This window comes from Coregonus lavaretus (assembly GCF_964263955.1).
Source record: "Coregonus lavaretus genome assembly, chromosome: 27".
Taxonomy (NCBI): domain Eukaryota; kingdom Metazoa; phylum Chordata; class Actinopteri; order Salmoniformes; family Salmonidae; genus Coregonus; species Coregonus lavaretus.
This window is the reverse complement of record NC_140014.1, coordinates 21,102,065-21,115,969: the sequence shown is the minus strand read 5'-3', so window position 1 is coordinate 21,115,969 and position 13,905 is coordinate 21,102,065. Positions and strand designations below refer to the sequence as shown.

At 41.6% G+C, this 13,905-nt stretch overlaps 1 protein-coding gene across 1 annotated transcript; it reads left to right on the top strand.

Annotated features, from left to right (window-relative positions):
* Positions 1-3,806: 3,806 nt before the first annotated feature.
* On the top strand, positions 3,807-4,723 carry LOC311102709 (rho-related GTP-binding protein RhoV-like; the record flags this gene model as incomplete). The annotated part of the gene is made up of 3 exons (XM_084144081.1): positions 3,807-3,966; positions 4,073-4,131; positions 4,277-4,723. 3 exons carry the CDS (start codon positions 3,807-3,809, stop codon positions 4,721-4,723), a joined length of 666 nt encoding a protein of 221 aa, XP_084000207.1.
* Between the last annotated feature and the right edge of the window lie 9,182 nt (positions 4,724-13,905).

Here is a 13,905-nt window from a genome sequence, read left to right as displayed (position 1 = left end):
AAATATGTAGTGTCTGAGGGTCTATGATTTTGCTGACATTTGCAAATGGTGTAATGGATGAACTTGGCTCTGCTTGCGGAAACATCTGGAAAGCATTACTACATAGGTTTCTTGGAATAGAGGACATTGGGAGAGTCTGCTATGTAGAGGCCAGGGATTGGTTTATTAAAATCACGCCATATTATGTTACATAGGATATAAATACTTGGTTGAGACAAAGGAGGGAGAGACAACAGATTGGGCCGTTGTTCTCCAGAAGCTGGCAGATATCTGTAAATTGATACTGTGATCTTTGATACAATAAAATCTTTATAATCAAAGTACAGTGTAAGCGGACTTCTTATCATCACAGCATAATTAGCAACGTTGTCTTGGACACCACAAATTATTTTGTAATTTATCTGCTGAAAAACGTTGTTTTGAGCAACAAAAAAAGCAGCACTAGCAGTATGCAAATCAGGGAGCCAAATGACGGCTCTTTCACCGATGCGATTCAGCTCCCGACGTTCACCAAAAAGAACCGTTCAAAAAGAGCTGTTCGTTCGCAAAAGACCCATCACTATTTTATATCGGAGTTTGGTCTGCACCCATATCTGCCCTTTCATAGAAGCGAATTCACCATTCATTTTCTGTATAAAGCACCACAGTGGACATGTCATAATATCCATACAAATTTAAATTAAGTATTGTTTTGTTGAATAGTCATGACTGGTTCGAGGTATCTGTCGACGGTAGCGAAGGACATAATTGCTACTTAAAGAGGATTCCCAAGTTCAGTTTTGAGATCCACTGGCGTCATTGGCGTAGGGTTAGCTGGACGTTTCTGACTGGTCTTGGAACTGTGACAACGGGAAGCCTCTCCCCACTTCGTACGATGGGATATGTAGTGATTTTGCTAACACAGCTAGATATGTACACAGTCTTGTACCCTTAACCTTTTTTCAACTGACTATCGTACTTGTTGATTAAATCGGACTTTATTAATATGAGTAATCCAGGAATGACACGAGAAAATAGCAACTCTACAGATCGCAAAGACTACAATGAATGGCTAAATTACTTTCGGACACTAAAGGTCCGCGGAGCTACTCCTCCTCACCACTCTATTGGCTATAATGTTCCCACCTGATCCCGCATCCTCCCGCCTGCCTTTCGCCTTTGTAGACATGTATTTCTATTGTTAGAGCGGTCAGTCGACTATCTTATATAATAGATCATCTTCGGCTACGTTCATTCTCCTAACCTGCTATGTAAACAAACCATGAGTCCCGACAAACCATCAGTATTAAGAGAACTCCCTCATTGGTAAATGTGTTCACCTGACCTTGCAACTAATTTACCGATCACATCATTTTGCGATTGTAATTTGTCCCTGAACCCATAGGCCATTTCTGAAATATATAAAAGCCTCCTTCATTTCTCTGCAAACTTTGACAAATAGCCGAAACAATAAAGAAGCCCTCATCAGGAGCGAGGTCTCCGAGCTGAGCTAGAGTTGATTTGAGACTTTCCGCGGATGCGGCTGGGTTTTGAAATCGGCGTTTGCGCACGTGGAAGGGGCGATGGAAGACGCAGGCCAAGATGTCGACACAAGTCCAGAGGATAGAATAGACGCCGGAAGGGAAAGGAGGGGGAAATGGAGTCCTTTGAGAAGGCAAGAAACCGATGTTGGTTAGGAGAAATGCAGTAATATCGTAAGGAGATGTATACTTGGATGAATGAGGAGGAATGGAGGGGAAAAGAGAGGCAGAGGAGGTCTAAGAGAGAGAGGGAGGAAGACTGTGAGTTTGAGTCGGGGGAAAATGGCGGGAAAAGGGGAGGTTTGTTAAAGAAGAGTGGTAGGAAATGTAAGCAAAGTGACCTGAAGACAGGAGGAGAAATGGAAGTGAATGAGGGTGAAGTATCAGAGGTGGTAGGTGTGGTGAAGTGCTCGGAGCCAGAGGCTTGCACAGAGGGTCAGGTTAAAGATGAGTCTGTGACAGTAGGAATGAAGTTTGTGGAAAAAGTGGATCCTTGCCTTTTGGCTGATCCATTTGTGGTTTTAATATGGGTGAAAAAAAGCGTTGGGTATAGTGAAATCGGTGAGGGTAACCAGAAGTGGTCTAGTGATACTTTTTTGTGTTTCTGTTGGGCAGAAGGAGAAGGCGCTCAGAGTTAAACAAATGGGGGAAAGAATTGTGAATTGTTTCGCTCTCAAGAAAAGGGTGCCATTGAAAGGAGTGATTACTGGGGTAGCAGTAAAAGTGGATCAACTGAAGGAGAAGATTCCCGGTGTGTGTGATGCTCTTCGTTTGGTGCGATGCAAACAGGGTGGCGAGAGTGGGGAAACAGAATAGTCATTGTCTGTTCTTTTGAGTTTTGAAGTTGAGTCTTTGCCTGACAAAATGAAATTAGGATCTATAAGTTATCTTGTGCGAGCTTATGTGCCGAGTACATTACGATGTTACAGGTGTCAAATTTATGGGCATGTGGCAGCAGTATGTAGGAGGGAGATTCCAAGGTGTGAGAAGTGTGCAGAAGGGCTTGAGACAAAGGAGTGTGAAGCAGTGGGGAAAGTGGTGGTATGTGCTAATTGTAGAGGTGGCCATGGGGCTGGGGATCAGACATGTCCAGTGCGAGAGAAGCAGGTTGAGGTTTCCAGGGTAAGAGTAGAGAAGAAATTGTCATATGCTGAGGCAGTGAAAAAAGTAGAGGAAGAGGGGTCGGGAAGTGGTGAGAGTAGGAGATATGTACCAGTACAGTGGGATAGGCAAGCAAGTGATATATGTTTCAGTAGGATTGGATTTTTAGCGTTTATAGCGTTGGTTATTAATTGTACTGCAGGGATGGAATGTAAGTCGAAGAAAATTGAGGTTGTGGTGGCAGCTGCAGAGAGATATTTGGGTGTGCGAGACTTGGACAGCAGAAGAGTTACAGGGAGTGTTAAGTGGTGATGTCCCATCATTTCAGGTTGAGGGCATGAGGTAGGAGTGAGTATATTTAAATAGTGGAGAAGGGTGGGGTTAATTATTAGTAATAGTTTTGAGTGTAATGTTAGATGGTAGGGTATTTCTTTGCTTTGTTTTATTTTATTTTTCAAGGAAAAGATAAGGGCGTTGTACTCCAGTCTAGTAGGTGGCAGTAATGCAACAAATTGGATGCCAACCGCCGTTAAACCTCATTGAAGAAGAAGAAACCCTCATCAACTTCCACTGGCAGCAAAACGTTGCTGAATTACGTTTTAATAATATAATATAATGCCATTTAGCAGACGCTTTTATCCAAAGCGACTTACAGTCATGTGCGCATACATTTTTACGTATGGGTGGTCCCGGGGATCGAACCCACTACCCTGGCGTTACAAGCGCCATGCTCTACCAATTGAGCTACAGAGTACAACTTAAGTTTTCACTTAAGTTTGCTTCTCAAATCATGCACCTTGGTTGGAGAGGTAGGTAGCCTTTCGCGCTGAAATTCGTACAGTAGGCTATCCTTTGCACTGAAATTCATAAAGTAGCCAGGGCATCGATCACATGATTTGGCATTTTGTCAAGTGGCGGATGGCAGCTGTGGGAGTGACTATGCAAATTCAAGCATGTGAAAATAAGTTTGCGTTGAATTGAGGGCTGTAACCTGATTGGGCGGCATTGTTCGTTCAAACTGGAGGTGACAAAGTATCTGCTACATTTGTTTCCACCATGTGCGCTTTGATGTCCGTTTGCCGACACTGTAGCTATTGATGCAGCATGAAACCGTGCTAGCGCTCACATGGATTTAAGTTTTTTGCTGAAATGCCACCAGATAGTGAACGCAGTAGCGGAGATAAGATGACGCAGGCCCCTGATTCCCAAGAAAAGCACCAGGAGCCAATCATTAGTTGTATGTTGGTTGGAGATGGTGCCGTGGGGAAAACAAGCATGATTATAAGTTACATCTCAAATGGATACCCAAACGAATACCGTCAGACGGCCTTTGATGTCTTCACCGGTGAGTTACATCTTTTGCATCCTTTACCTACCATACAGTGGCAGTAATTTGGGCGAGCGAAAGAGGGTTTGAGACTGCATGTGATGAAATGTGCTCTATCCTACAGGATTGGTTCGAGTAGATGGGATTCCAGTACGAATCCAGTTGATGGACACTGCAGGACAGGTAACTAGGCCAATTAATTTTTTTACATCAATAATGCATGAGTATGCCTACCAAATACAGTATGGCAACATATGCACTAAATGTAGGCTACAGTGAATATATATTTATACCATGAATTAATCTGCCATTTCCTTATTTTCTGCAGGAGGAGTTTGATAACTTTTCCTCCATGTACTACAATCAAATAGATGTCTTCATCCTTTGCTTCAGTGTTGTCAACCCAATGTCTTTCCACAATATCACTTCAAAATGGATCCCCCAGCTCCGCACCTACAATTCTGCTTCACCCATAATTCTAGTGGGGACCCAGTCGGACCTCCGACATGATGTTAGCATCCTTATCCATCTGGACCAGCTGAGGGTCAAGCCAGTGGTGAACTCCCAGGCCAGGCGGCTGGCAGAGAAGATCAGAGCCCATGACTATGTGGAGTGTTCCGCGCTGACCCAGAAGAACCTCAAAGAAGCGTTTGACTCTGCTATCTTTGCTGCCATCAAGCACAAGGCCTGTCAGAAAGCAAAGAAGCTCAAACTATTTGATCGTGCAAAGACTTTCTCTAGCGGCAGGTGGAAGAAATTATTCTGCTTCATGTGATCAAATGGCATCACTACCTCAATACAGGACACAAAACCCTCATGTGTTGAATACTAGGGGGTTGCAGTAGAAGCTGTGTGGAATGGATTATGCACCTTGAAAAGTGGTACTGCTAAATTAAATCACATGGATTAGATATGTTGTGCCTATTGAAGCTCAAAAGCCAAAGGTTCCCCCAGCAACCTGTGACAACTTCCCACCATTGTATGCACTGTGGAAAGTCTTTCTTATTCACAGGATTCAGACAGCATTGTATTGCAGTTGGTGTCACGGCCTATTTGCGACCTGGCAATCACTTTTCTAGCACAGAGACACTATGCATTGTTAAATATTTTTGTTCCTAGGCTCTATCAAATGTGAATATCTTCTAGCCTTATATGCTTCTTGTGGAAGCCACATGTTTTAACCAATGTTTGCGTTGTCATTTTATGTCACGTCTACTTGTCTCGTTACACATTTCACCTTTTTGAAGTGTTATTTTTTGTTGTTTATTTTAATGAATTAGGAGTTCATAAATGTGAAAATTGCAGAATGCATGCATATTGACTAGAGAACCATCAAGAATGTAGATCAGCTGATGACCCTCATTAGAGTAGTTGTAGAAAATTATATTCACTAAAGCCTTGGACATTATATTCCAGTAGGCAGTACTCTATCATTTAATGTTATCTTGTGAGCTTTGACTCCATTTTATGGTAAGGTCTGTTGACCACTGAGGGAGGCCAACAGTCGGGGGTAAATCCACAGAGAAAATGGAAGGAAAGACAGAGCTGAGAATATTTGCACCACAGGGTTTTGTTACCCAGCTCACAGACAAGGGACTATGGTCACCTGCTGTCACATTGAGGCTCCAATTTACAAGACAACTCCTCTCCATTAAAGCTGTTCCCTTTGCTTTTGTAATATAGCACATTGGTTCCACTGTCTCATCAACCCAGTCAGGCACTTTATAAACTTTATCTCCACTATAAAAAGCATCTAGACATTCTCACATTTCTTTTAGACTAACATTTAGTTTTCAACAGTGGAGATTTGTTTAAACCTTGCTATCTGTCCGACATTTGCAACAATATTCAAATTCGATCTCCTGCTGACCCATAGTATTGAACGTGTCAGGACGAGACAAAGGCAGGCAGCGTTTCTCAGCCGGTCAAAATCACGAATCAGCTCGCATCATTTTTATGGTTATATACAAAAACATGTAAGTTGAAAAAAGGTAAAACGAAACGCAGCTAATTTGCAGGCTTTCCAGCTTCAGTTTGAAGTGATTGTGTTACTGTAGCTGTGTTGTTGGGTAGCTCCTCTGAACAACAGTGTCCTGACGAGTGAGCACATTCTCTATGCCAGGCGAAATCGCGCCTCATTAGCTCATTGTTATGGATGTATCCAAATAAATGTCACTAGAAAACAGCTTAAACAAATACAGATGCAGCTACTTTGTTGTTATTCTGGCGGAAATTTTTGACATGACTGTAAATTAGCCGTAGTTGGCTAGCTAGCAAGCAAGGGATAAGAACGTTGCCAGCCAGTATGGCAATAGAACATTTAAGACTGGGTCGCGTCCATAGATACAGAACAAAAAGAACGAATGACTAGGTCGCGTCTCTAGCAACTCTAGATTTGTGTCGGGACTATATCTTGTTGAAGGATGAAATAGTACGAATAGATTAACGTTTTGAATGAAAATATGTCAATCATTATTTGAATATGTTGGTAACCCGTTGTATAAAAGTGATAGTGCCCTCGAATCCGGTGTTGGATATATTGGCACGGGTGTTGTTAGGCCCCGGCATTATCACTTAATTAGAAACCTGGGGCGTATTCATTACGGAAACCGTTGAAGAATCAAACGGAACCAAACAAAACAGGGAGGGACCTACCTGAATTTGTCCAATAGAAACTTATTTGCGTTTGCCGTTTGGAGTAAACTTTCTGTTGAACATTTTGCAACGGAATAGGCGTAATGATTACAGACCTAAAAAAAAAAAAGCCCAAAGTGCTTTGCATAAGACAGAACATTCTTCTTTATTTGTATGATAAAACAGTGGTAAAATGAATGTGATATAAAGGAGCCAACAATTGAACTACTGAGAATGATTATACTATATAGCCTGCATACAAGGCCTAATGTGGCTGCTGGATAAAGTTGTGTGTGTCAAATGAAAGGGTGCCCATGTTGCTGGGGATCGGAAGTGTCCGGTGTCCTGACGAGTGAGCACATTCTCTATGCCAGGCGAAATCGCGCCCCATTAGCTCATTGTTATGGATGTATCCAAATAAATGTCACTAGAAAACCACTGAGGGAGGCCAACAGTCGGGGGTAAATCCACAGAGAAAATGGAAGGAAAGACAGAGCTGAGAATATTTGCACCACAGGGTTTTGGGGCAGGTTGAAGTGGTCAGAGTAGTGCAGAAGGTGTCATATGCTGAGTCGAGGAGGATGGGTCAAGGGTGAGGGATCCTGAGAGGATCTAAGTGAGTAGTAGATTTTTGCCAGCACAGAGGGATAGGCCAACGAGTGATACTGTATATGCTTCAGTAAGTTTCGCTTCTTAGTGTTCATAGCAATGGTTATCAACTGTACCGCATAAATGGAACGTAAATAACAGAAATATATGTTGTGGTGGTAGCTGCAGAGAAGTTTTTGGGTATACGAGATTTGACTTAATAATAGTTACAGGGTGTGTTGAGTGGTGGTGTCGCGTCCTCCCAGGCCGTTTGCATGGGCAGGAGCAGATAGGATCAAAGTAGTGGAATGGGGCAGTGGGTATTTAATGAGTATAGGTTGCAGCTGCAGACAAGTACCTGGGTGTAAGAGATTTTACTGCAGAAGAGTTATAAGATGTTTTGAGATCTTAATGAAATAGTGGTGTGTATATAGCTGTAGGGTTGGTTTGTGCTGCACATTTTTATTCCCCCCCCCTTTTTATATCACAAATGTTAAGTAATTAAACACACACTACCGCACAGTAGGTGGCGGCATGCACAAACAAAATGTGATAACACCATGATACCAAAGAATAAGTAATGCGGCTGCCTGAAGTTGTAATCTCTCAGAATTTTGTATTTCCTCAGCCTGCTGTGTTGACGAGACATCTCAGTTATCCAATCTTTGGAGCCTGTCAAACTAGATAAGTGCCTACTTTCCTGCTATCCCAGCACACTGCTGAGATCTGGGGTGTATTCATTACGCCTTGTAACTGAAACTGTTTACTGCGTAAGAACCAAATGGAAGCAAACAGGGAAAACAGAACGCAACGGGGAGGGACCTACCTGAATTTGTCCAATGCAAACTCTCGTTTTCGTTGCAAAACATTTTCAGTTTGGAGTAAACTTTCTGTTGCAAAATGTTTTGCAACAGAATCGGCGTAATGAATACACCCTTGGTGAGCTTCTTCTAAGGTTTTCTGTTGGATCAATCAATCTGTCAATTCCTGAACATCGTCAAAGAGATCATTAACATTTATAGTGGGGTGAATCCCTGCTTTCTCTCCTAGGTATTAATTGGCATTCTGATAACAATGGTCTCCTCACTCACAAAGGCTTCTCTAGTAGAAAACATAATGTGGTGACTATAAACTGTATCTGGTGGAATTGACTTGGAATTAAGGAGTGGTAAAATCTAGTACAAGTTCATCTTAAAAATGTCTGTGCTGAAATTCACATTCCCAGGATAAACAAATAAACTTGATTCAAAACAGCAAATCAGATGACACCTCCATATGAGAAAGAGAACACAAAGACACTTTTTTGGGTTTATCATAACCTACTTTATTTTGTAGGGAAACCACAGCTACTAAGGTTAAGCAATATGGCTACGTTTACACAGGCAGCCCAATTCTGATAAATTTTTCCACTAATTTTGACCAATCACAACAGATCTTTTTCAGAGCTTAATAAAAATATATATATATATCAGAATTTGCATCATCTGTCTGAAAGTGTATAATTCACTAAACTGTGCATGTTGGTTCATGCCGCCAGAATTACATTGTGGACATCTTCAAACCCACTGAAATGATCAAGCCATTGAAAAATAGAAATTTATTATGAAGTTGAACCAAGGATTTGAACAATTAGTTATACAGTATACTGCCCTCTACGGGTATGTTGATGTACTGAATCTTACAGAAGCTACTGAGATTTTAAGCTATTGAGATTTTAGTTGCGCAAACCATACAAATTGTATAACAAATATTTTTTGGGGTAATTCTGTCCAGGAAAATCAATTATTAATTATTATCAAATTCAAGGTCTTTCAATATTAGTGGTAGTTTGAAAAGTAGTTCCCTGTTCTCAGATTTTAACAATATATCCAGGTTGCATTATCCAATATCTTTCTGATACTATTTTCTACATTGTATAATAGTGAAGACATAAAAACTATGAAATAACACATATGGAATCATGTAGTAACCAAAAAAGTGTTAAACAAATCAAAATATAGCCACCCTTTGCCTTGATGACAGCTTTGCACACTCTTGGCATTCTCTCAACCAGCTTAATGAGGAATGCTTTTCCAACAATCTTGAAGGAGTTCCCACATATGCCTAGGCACTTGTTGGCTGCTTTTCCTTCACTCTGCGGTCCAACTCATCCCAATCCATCTCAATTGGGTTGAGGTCGGGTGATTGTGGAGGCCAGGTCATCTGATGCAGCACTCCATCACTCTCCTTGGTCAAATAGCCCTTACACAGCCTGGAGATGTGTTTTGGGTCATTGTCCTGTTGAAAAACAAATGACAGTTCCACTAAGCGCAAACCAGATGGGATGGCATATCGCTGCAGAATGCTGTGGTAGCCATGCTGGTTAAGTGTGCCTTGAATTCTAAATAAATCAACGACAGTGTCAACAGCAAAGCACCCCCACACCATCACACCTCCTCCTCCATGTTTCATGGTGGGAACCACACATGCGGAGATCATCCGTTCACCTACTCTGCGTCTCACAAAGACACGGCGGTTGGAACCAAAAATCTCAAATTTGGACTCATCAGGCCAAAGGACAAATTTCCACCGTTCTAATGTCCATTGCTAGTGTTTCATGGCCCAAGCAAGTCTCTTCGTCTTATTGGTGTCCTTTAGTAGTGGTTTCTTTGCAGCAATTCGACCATGAAGGCCTGATTCACGCAGTCTCCTCTGAACAGTTGATGTTGAGATGTGTCTGTTACTTGAACTCCGTGAAGCATTTATTTGGGCTGAGGTGCAGTTAACTACAATGTAGAAAATAGTAAAAATAAAGAAAAACTCTTGAATGAGTAGGTTTTCTAAAACTTTTGACCAGTAGTATAACTCTGGGTCTTCCTTTCCTGTGGCAGTCCTTACGAGAGCCAGTTTCATCATAGCGCTTGATGGTTTTTGCGACTGCACTTGAAAGAAACGTTCAAAGGTCTTGAAATTTTCTGTATTGACTGACCTTCATGTGTTAAAGTAATGATGGAATGTCCTTTCTCTTTGCTTATTTGAGCTGTTCTTGCCATAATATGGACTTGGTCTTTTACCAAATAAGGCTATCTTCTGTATACCACCCCTACCTTGTCACAACACAACTGATTGGCTGAAACGCATTAAGAAGGAAAGAAATTCCACAAATTGACTTTTAACAAGGCATAGCTGTTAATTGAAATGCATTCCAGGTGACTACCTCATGAAGCTGGTTAAGATAATGCCAAGAGTGTGCAAAGCTGTCATCTAGCCAAAGGGTGGCTACTTTGAAGAATCTCAAATATAACATATATTTTGATTTGTTTAACACTTTTTTGGTTACTACATGATTCCATGTGTTATTTCATATTTTTGATGTCTTCATTATTATTCTACAATGTAGAAAATATTAAAAAGAACGAAAAACCCATACCACTATATACAGTGCATTCGGAAAGTATTCAGACCCCTTGAATTTTTCCACATGTTGTTACGTTACAGCTTATTCTAAAATGCACTAAATAATTTGTTTCCCTCATCAAATCTACACACAATACCCCATAATGACAAAGCAAAAACAGGCCTTTGAAAAATTACATAAGTATTCAGACCCTTTACTCAATACTTTGTTAAAGCACCTTTGGCAGCGATTACAGCCTAGAGTCTTTTTGGGTATGATGCTACAAGCTTGGCACACCTGCATTTGGGGAGTTTCTCTCATTCTTCTCTGCAGATCCTCTCAAGCTCTGTCAGGTTGGATGGGGAACGTCGCTGCACAGCTATTTTCAGGTCTCTCCAGAGATGTTTAGATCGGGTTCAAGTCCGGGCTCTGGCTTGGCCACTCAAGGACATTCAGAGACTTGTCCCGAAGCCACTCCTGCGTTGTCTTGGCTGTGTGCTTAGGGCCGTTGTCCTGTTGGAAGGTGAACCTTCGCCCCAGTCTGAGGTCCTGAGTGCTCTGGAGCAGGTTTTCATCAAGGATCTCTCTGTACTTTGCTCCGTTCATCTTTCCCTCGACCCTGACTAGTCTCCCAGTCCCTGCCGCTGAAAAACATCCCCACAGCATGATGCTGCCACAACCATGCTTCACCGTAGGAATGGTGCCAGGTTTGGTGCCAAAGAGTTCAATCTTGGTTTTATCAGACCAGAGAATCTTGTTTCTCATGGTCTGAGAGTCCTTTAGGTGCCTTTTGGCAAACTCCAAGCGGGCTGTCATGTGCCTTTTACTGAGGAGTGGCTTCCATCGGGCCACTCTACCATAAAGGCCTGATTGGTGGAGTGCTGCAGAGATGGTTGTCCTTCTGGAAGGTTCTCCCATCTCCACAAAGGATCTCTGGAGCTCTGTCCGAGTGACCATTGGGTTCTTGGTCACCTCCCTGACCAAGGCCCTTCTCCCCCGATTGCTCAGTTTGGCCGGGTGGCCAGCTCTAGGAAGAGTCTTGGTGGTTCCAAACTTCCTCCTTTTAAGAATGATGGAAGCCACTGTGTTCTTGGTGACCTTCAATGCTGCAGACATTTTTTGGTACACTTCCCCAGATCTGTGCCTCGACACAATCCTGTCTAAGGAGCTCTATGGACAATTCCTTCGACCTCATGGCTTGTTTTTTGCTCTGACATGTCAACTGTGGGACCTTATATAGACAGGTGTGTGCCTTTCCAAATCATGTCCAATCAATTGAATTTACCACAGGTGGACTCCAATCAAGTTGTAGAAACATCTCAAGGATGATAATTGAAAACATAAAAACCTGTTTTTGCTTTGTCTTTATAGGGTATTGTGTGTAGATTGATGAGGAAAAAACTGTATTTAATCCATTTTAGAATAAGGCTGTAACGTAACAAAATGTGAAAAAAAGAGAAGGGGTCTGAATACTTTCCGAAAGCACTATATATATATATATATATATATATATATATATATATATATATACACACACACAATATTCAATTAGGATAAAAAACACAATCATTTGGACATTTTGAAACTATAAAAACGGTTTTAAGTCAAACTCCTCGTTAAGACCAAGAGGAGACAGTGTGTTGAGCCTTTGGATCCAGAAAGATTCCCTTTGAAGAAGTTTCCTCTCAATGTCCCCTCCCTTGCGTGTCATCTTGACCATTTCTATTCCAATGTATCTCAGATAACTAATAGGATGTCCAGCTTGTACAAAATGAACTGCAACCAGATTTTTTGTCTCACCTGTCCGTTTATTGCTCCGGTGCTCACTGATCCGGGTCTTAATGCTTCTACGGGTTTTCCATATGTAAGACTTACCACAAGGGCATTTCAACATTTAAACAACATTGGTGGACATGCAGGTAATTAGGCCTTTGATCTTAAATCTTTGTCCTGTGCGGGGGTGGGTAAATGAGTCACATTTGTACTGTACTTGAAACTGCATTGAGCACATTGGCCACATTTGTAATCACCCTCCGGAACCTTGTCCAAGAATGTTTCCATTTTCTCTGGTGGATAATCAGATTTTACCAAAATGTCTCTCACGTTTGGGGGTCTTTTAAAGACCATACGTGGGGAATATTTAAAGATGGGTGTTAATTGTTTGTCAGTATCAATAATGTACCAGTGCTTCCTGATAATGTCCTTAAATGGCTTCCCCAATGGTGAGTATTGGGTGACGCATGAGGGGACATGTTCTGCTTTTTCTTTCACTTTTGGTTGAAGTCTTTCCAACTGTGTTAGCCCTTCAAAACGATCATTGGCATGGTTTACCCAATTGTCTTTGTACACCCTTTCCTTAAACCTTTTTGTGAGGTCCATGGTCTGTTTCTGGTAAGAAGCATCAGAGCTGCATATTCTTCTGATGCTACTGAATTGACTTACAGGGAGACTTTTAATAAGTGGATGTGGATGAAAGCTGTCACGTCTAAGGAGGGTGTACCTGTCGGTAGGTTTCTTATATAGATCTGTAGAGCGGGAGGTTTTGTGCTTAATAACCATCACATCAAGAAAACTGATTTGCGACAGGTCATAGTTAATGGTGAAACGAAGGTGCTCATTCATAGAGTTTAGATAGGCATGGAATTCCAAGAGTTCTTCCTGGATCCCTGTATAGATCACAAAAATGTCATCCAAATATCTCAGAATATTGGAGAGAACAGGTTAAAGTCTGGATTCAGCACCACCTGTTTTTCAAACATTCCTAGATATACAGTGAATTCGGAAAGTATTCAGACCCCTTCCCTTTTTACACATTTTGTTAAGTTACAGCCTTATTCTAAAATGGATTAAATAATTGTTTCCCCTCATCAATCTACACACAATACCCTATAATGACAAAGCAAAAACAGGTTTTTAGAAATGTATAAAAAATAAAAAACAGAAATACCTTATTTACATAAGTATTCAGACCTCTTGCTATGAGACTCGAAATTGAGCTCAGGTGCATCCTGTTTCCATTGATCATCATTGAGAGGTTTCTACAACTTGATTGGAGTCCACCTGTGGTAAATTCAATTGATTGGACATGATTTGGAAAGGCACACACCTGTCTATATAAGGTCCCACAGTTGACAGTGCATGTCAGAGCAAAAATCAAGCCATGAGGTCGAAGGAATAGTCCGTAGAGATCTGAGACAGGATTGTGTCGAGTGACAGATCTGGGGAAGGGTACCAAAACATTTCTGTAGCATTGAAGGTCCCCAGGAACACAGTGGCCTCCATCATTCTTAAATGGAAGAAGTTTGGAACCACCAAGACTCGGGGGAAAAGGGCCTTGGTCAGGGAGGTGACCAAGAACC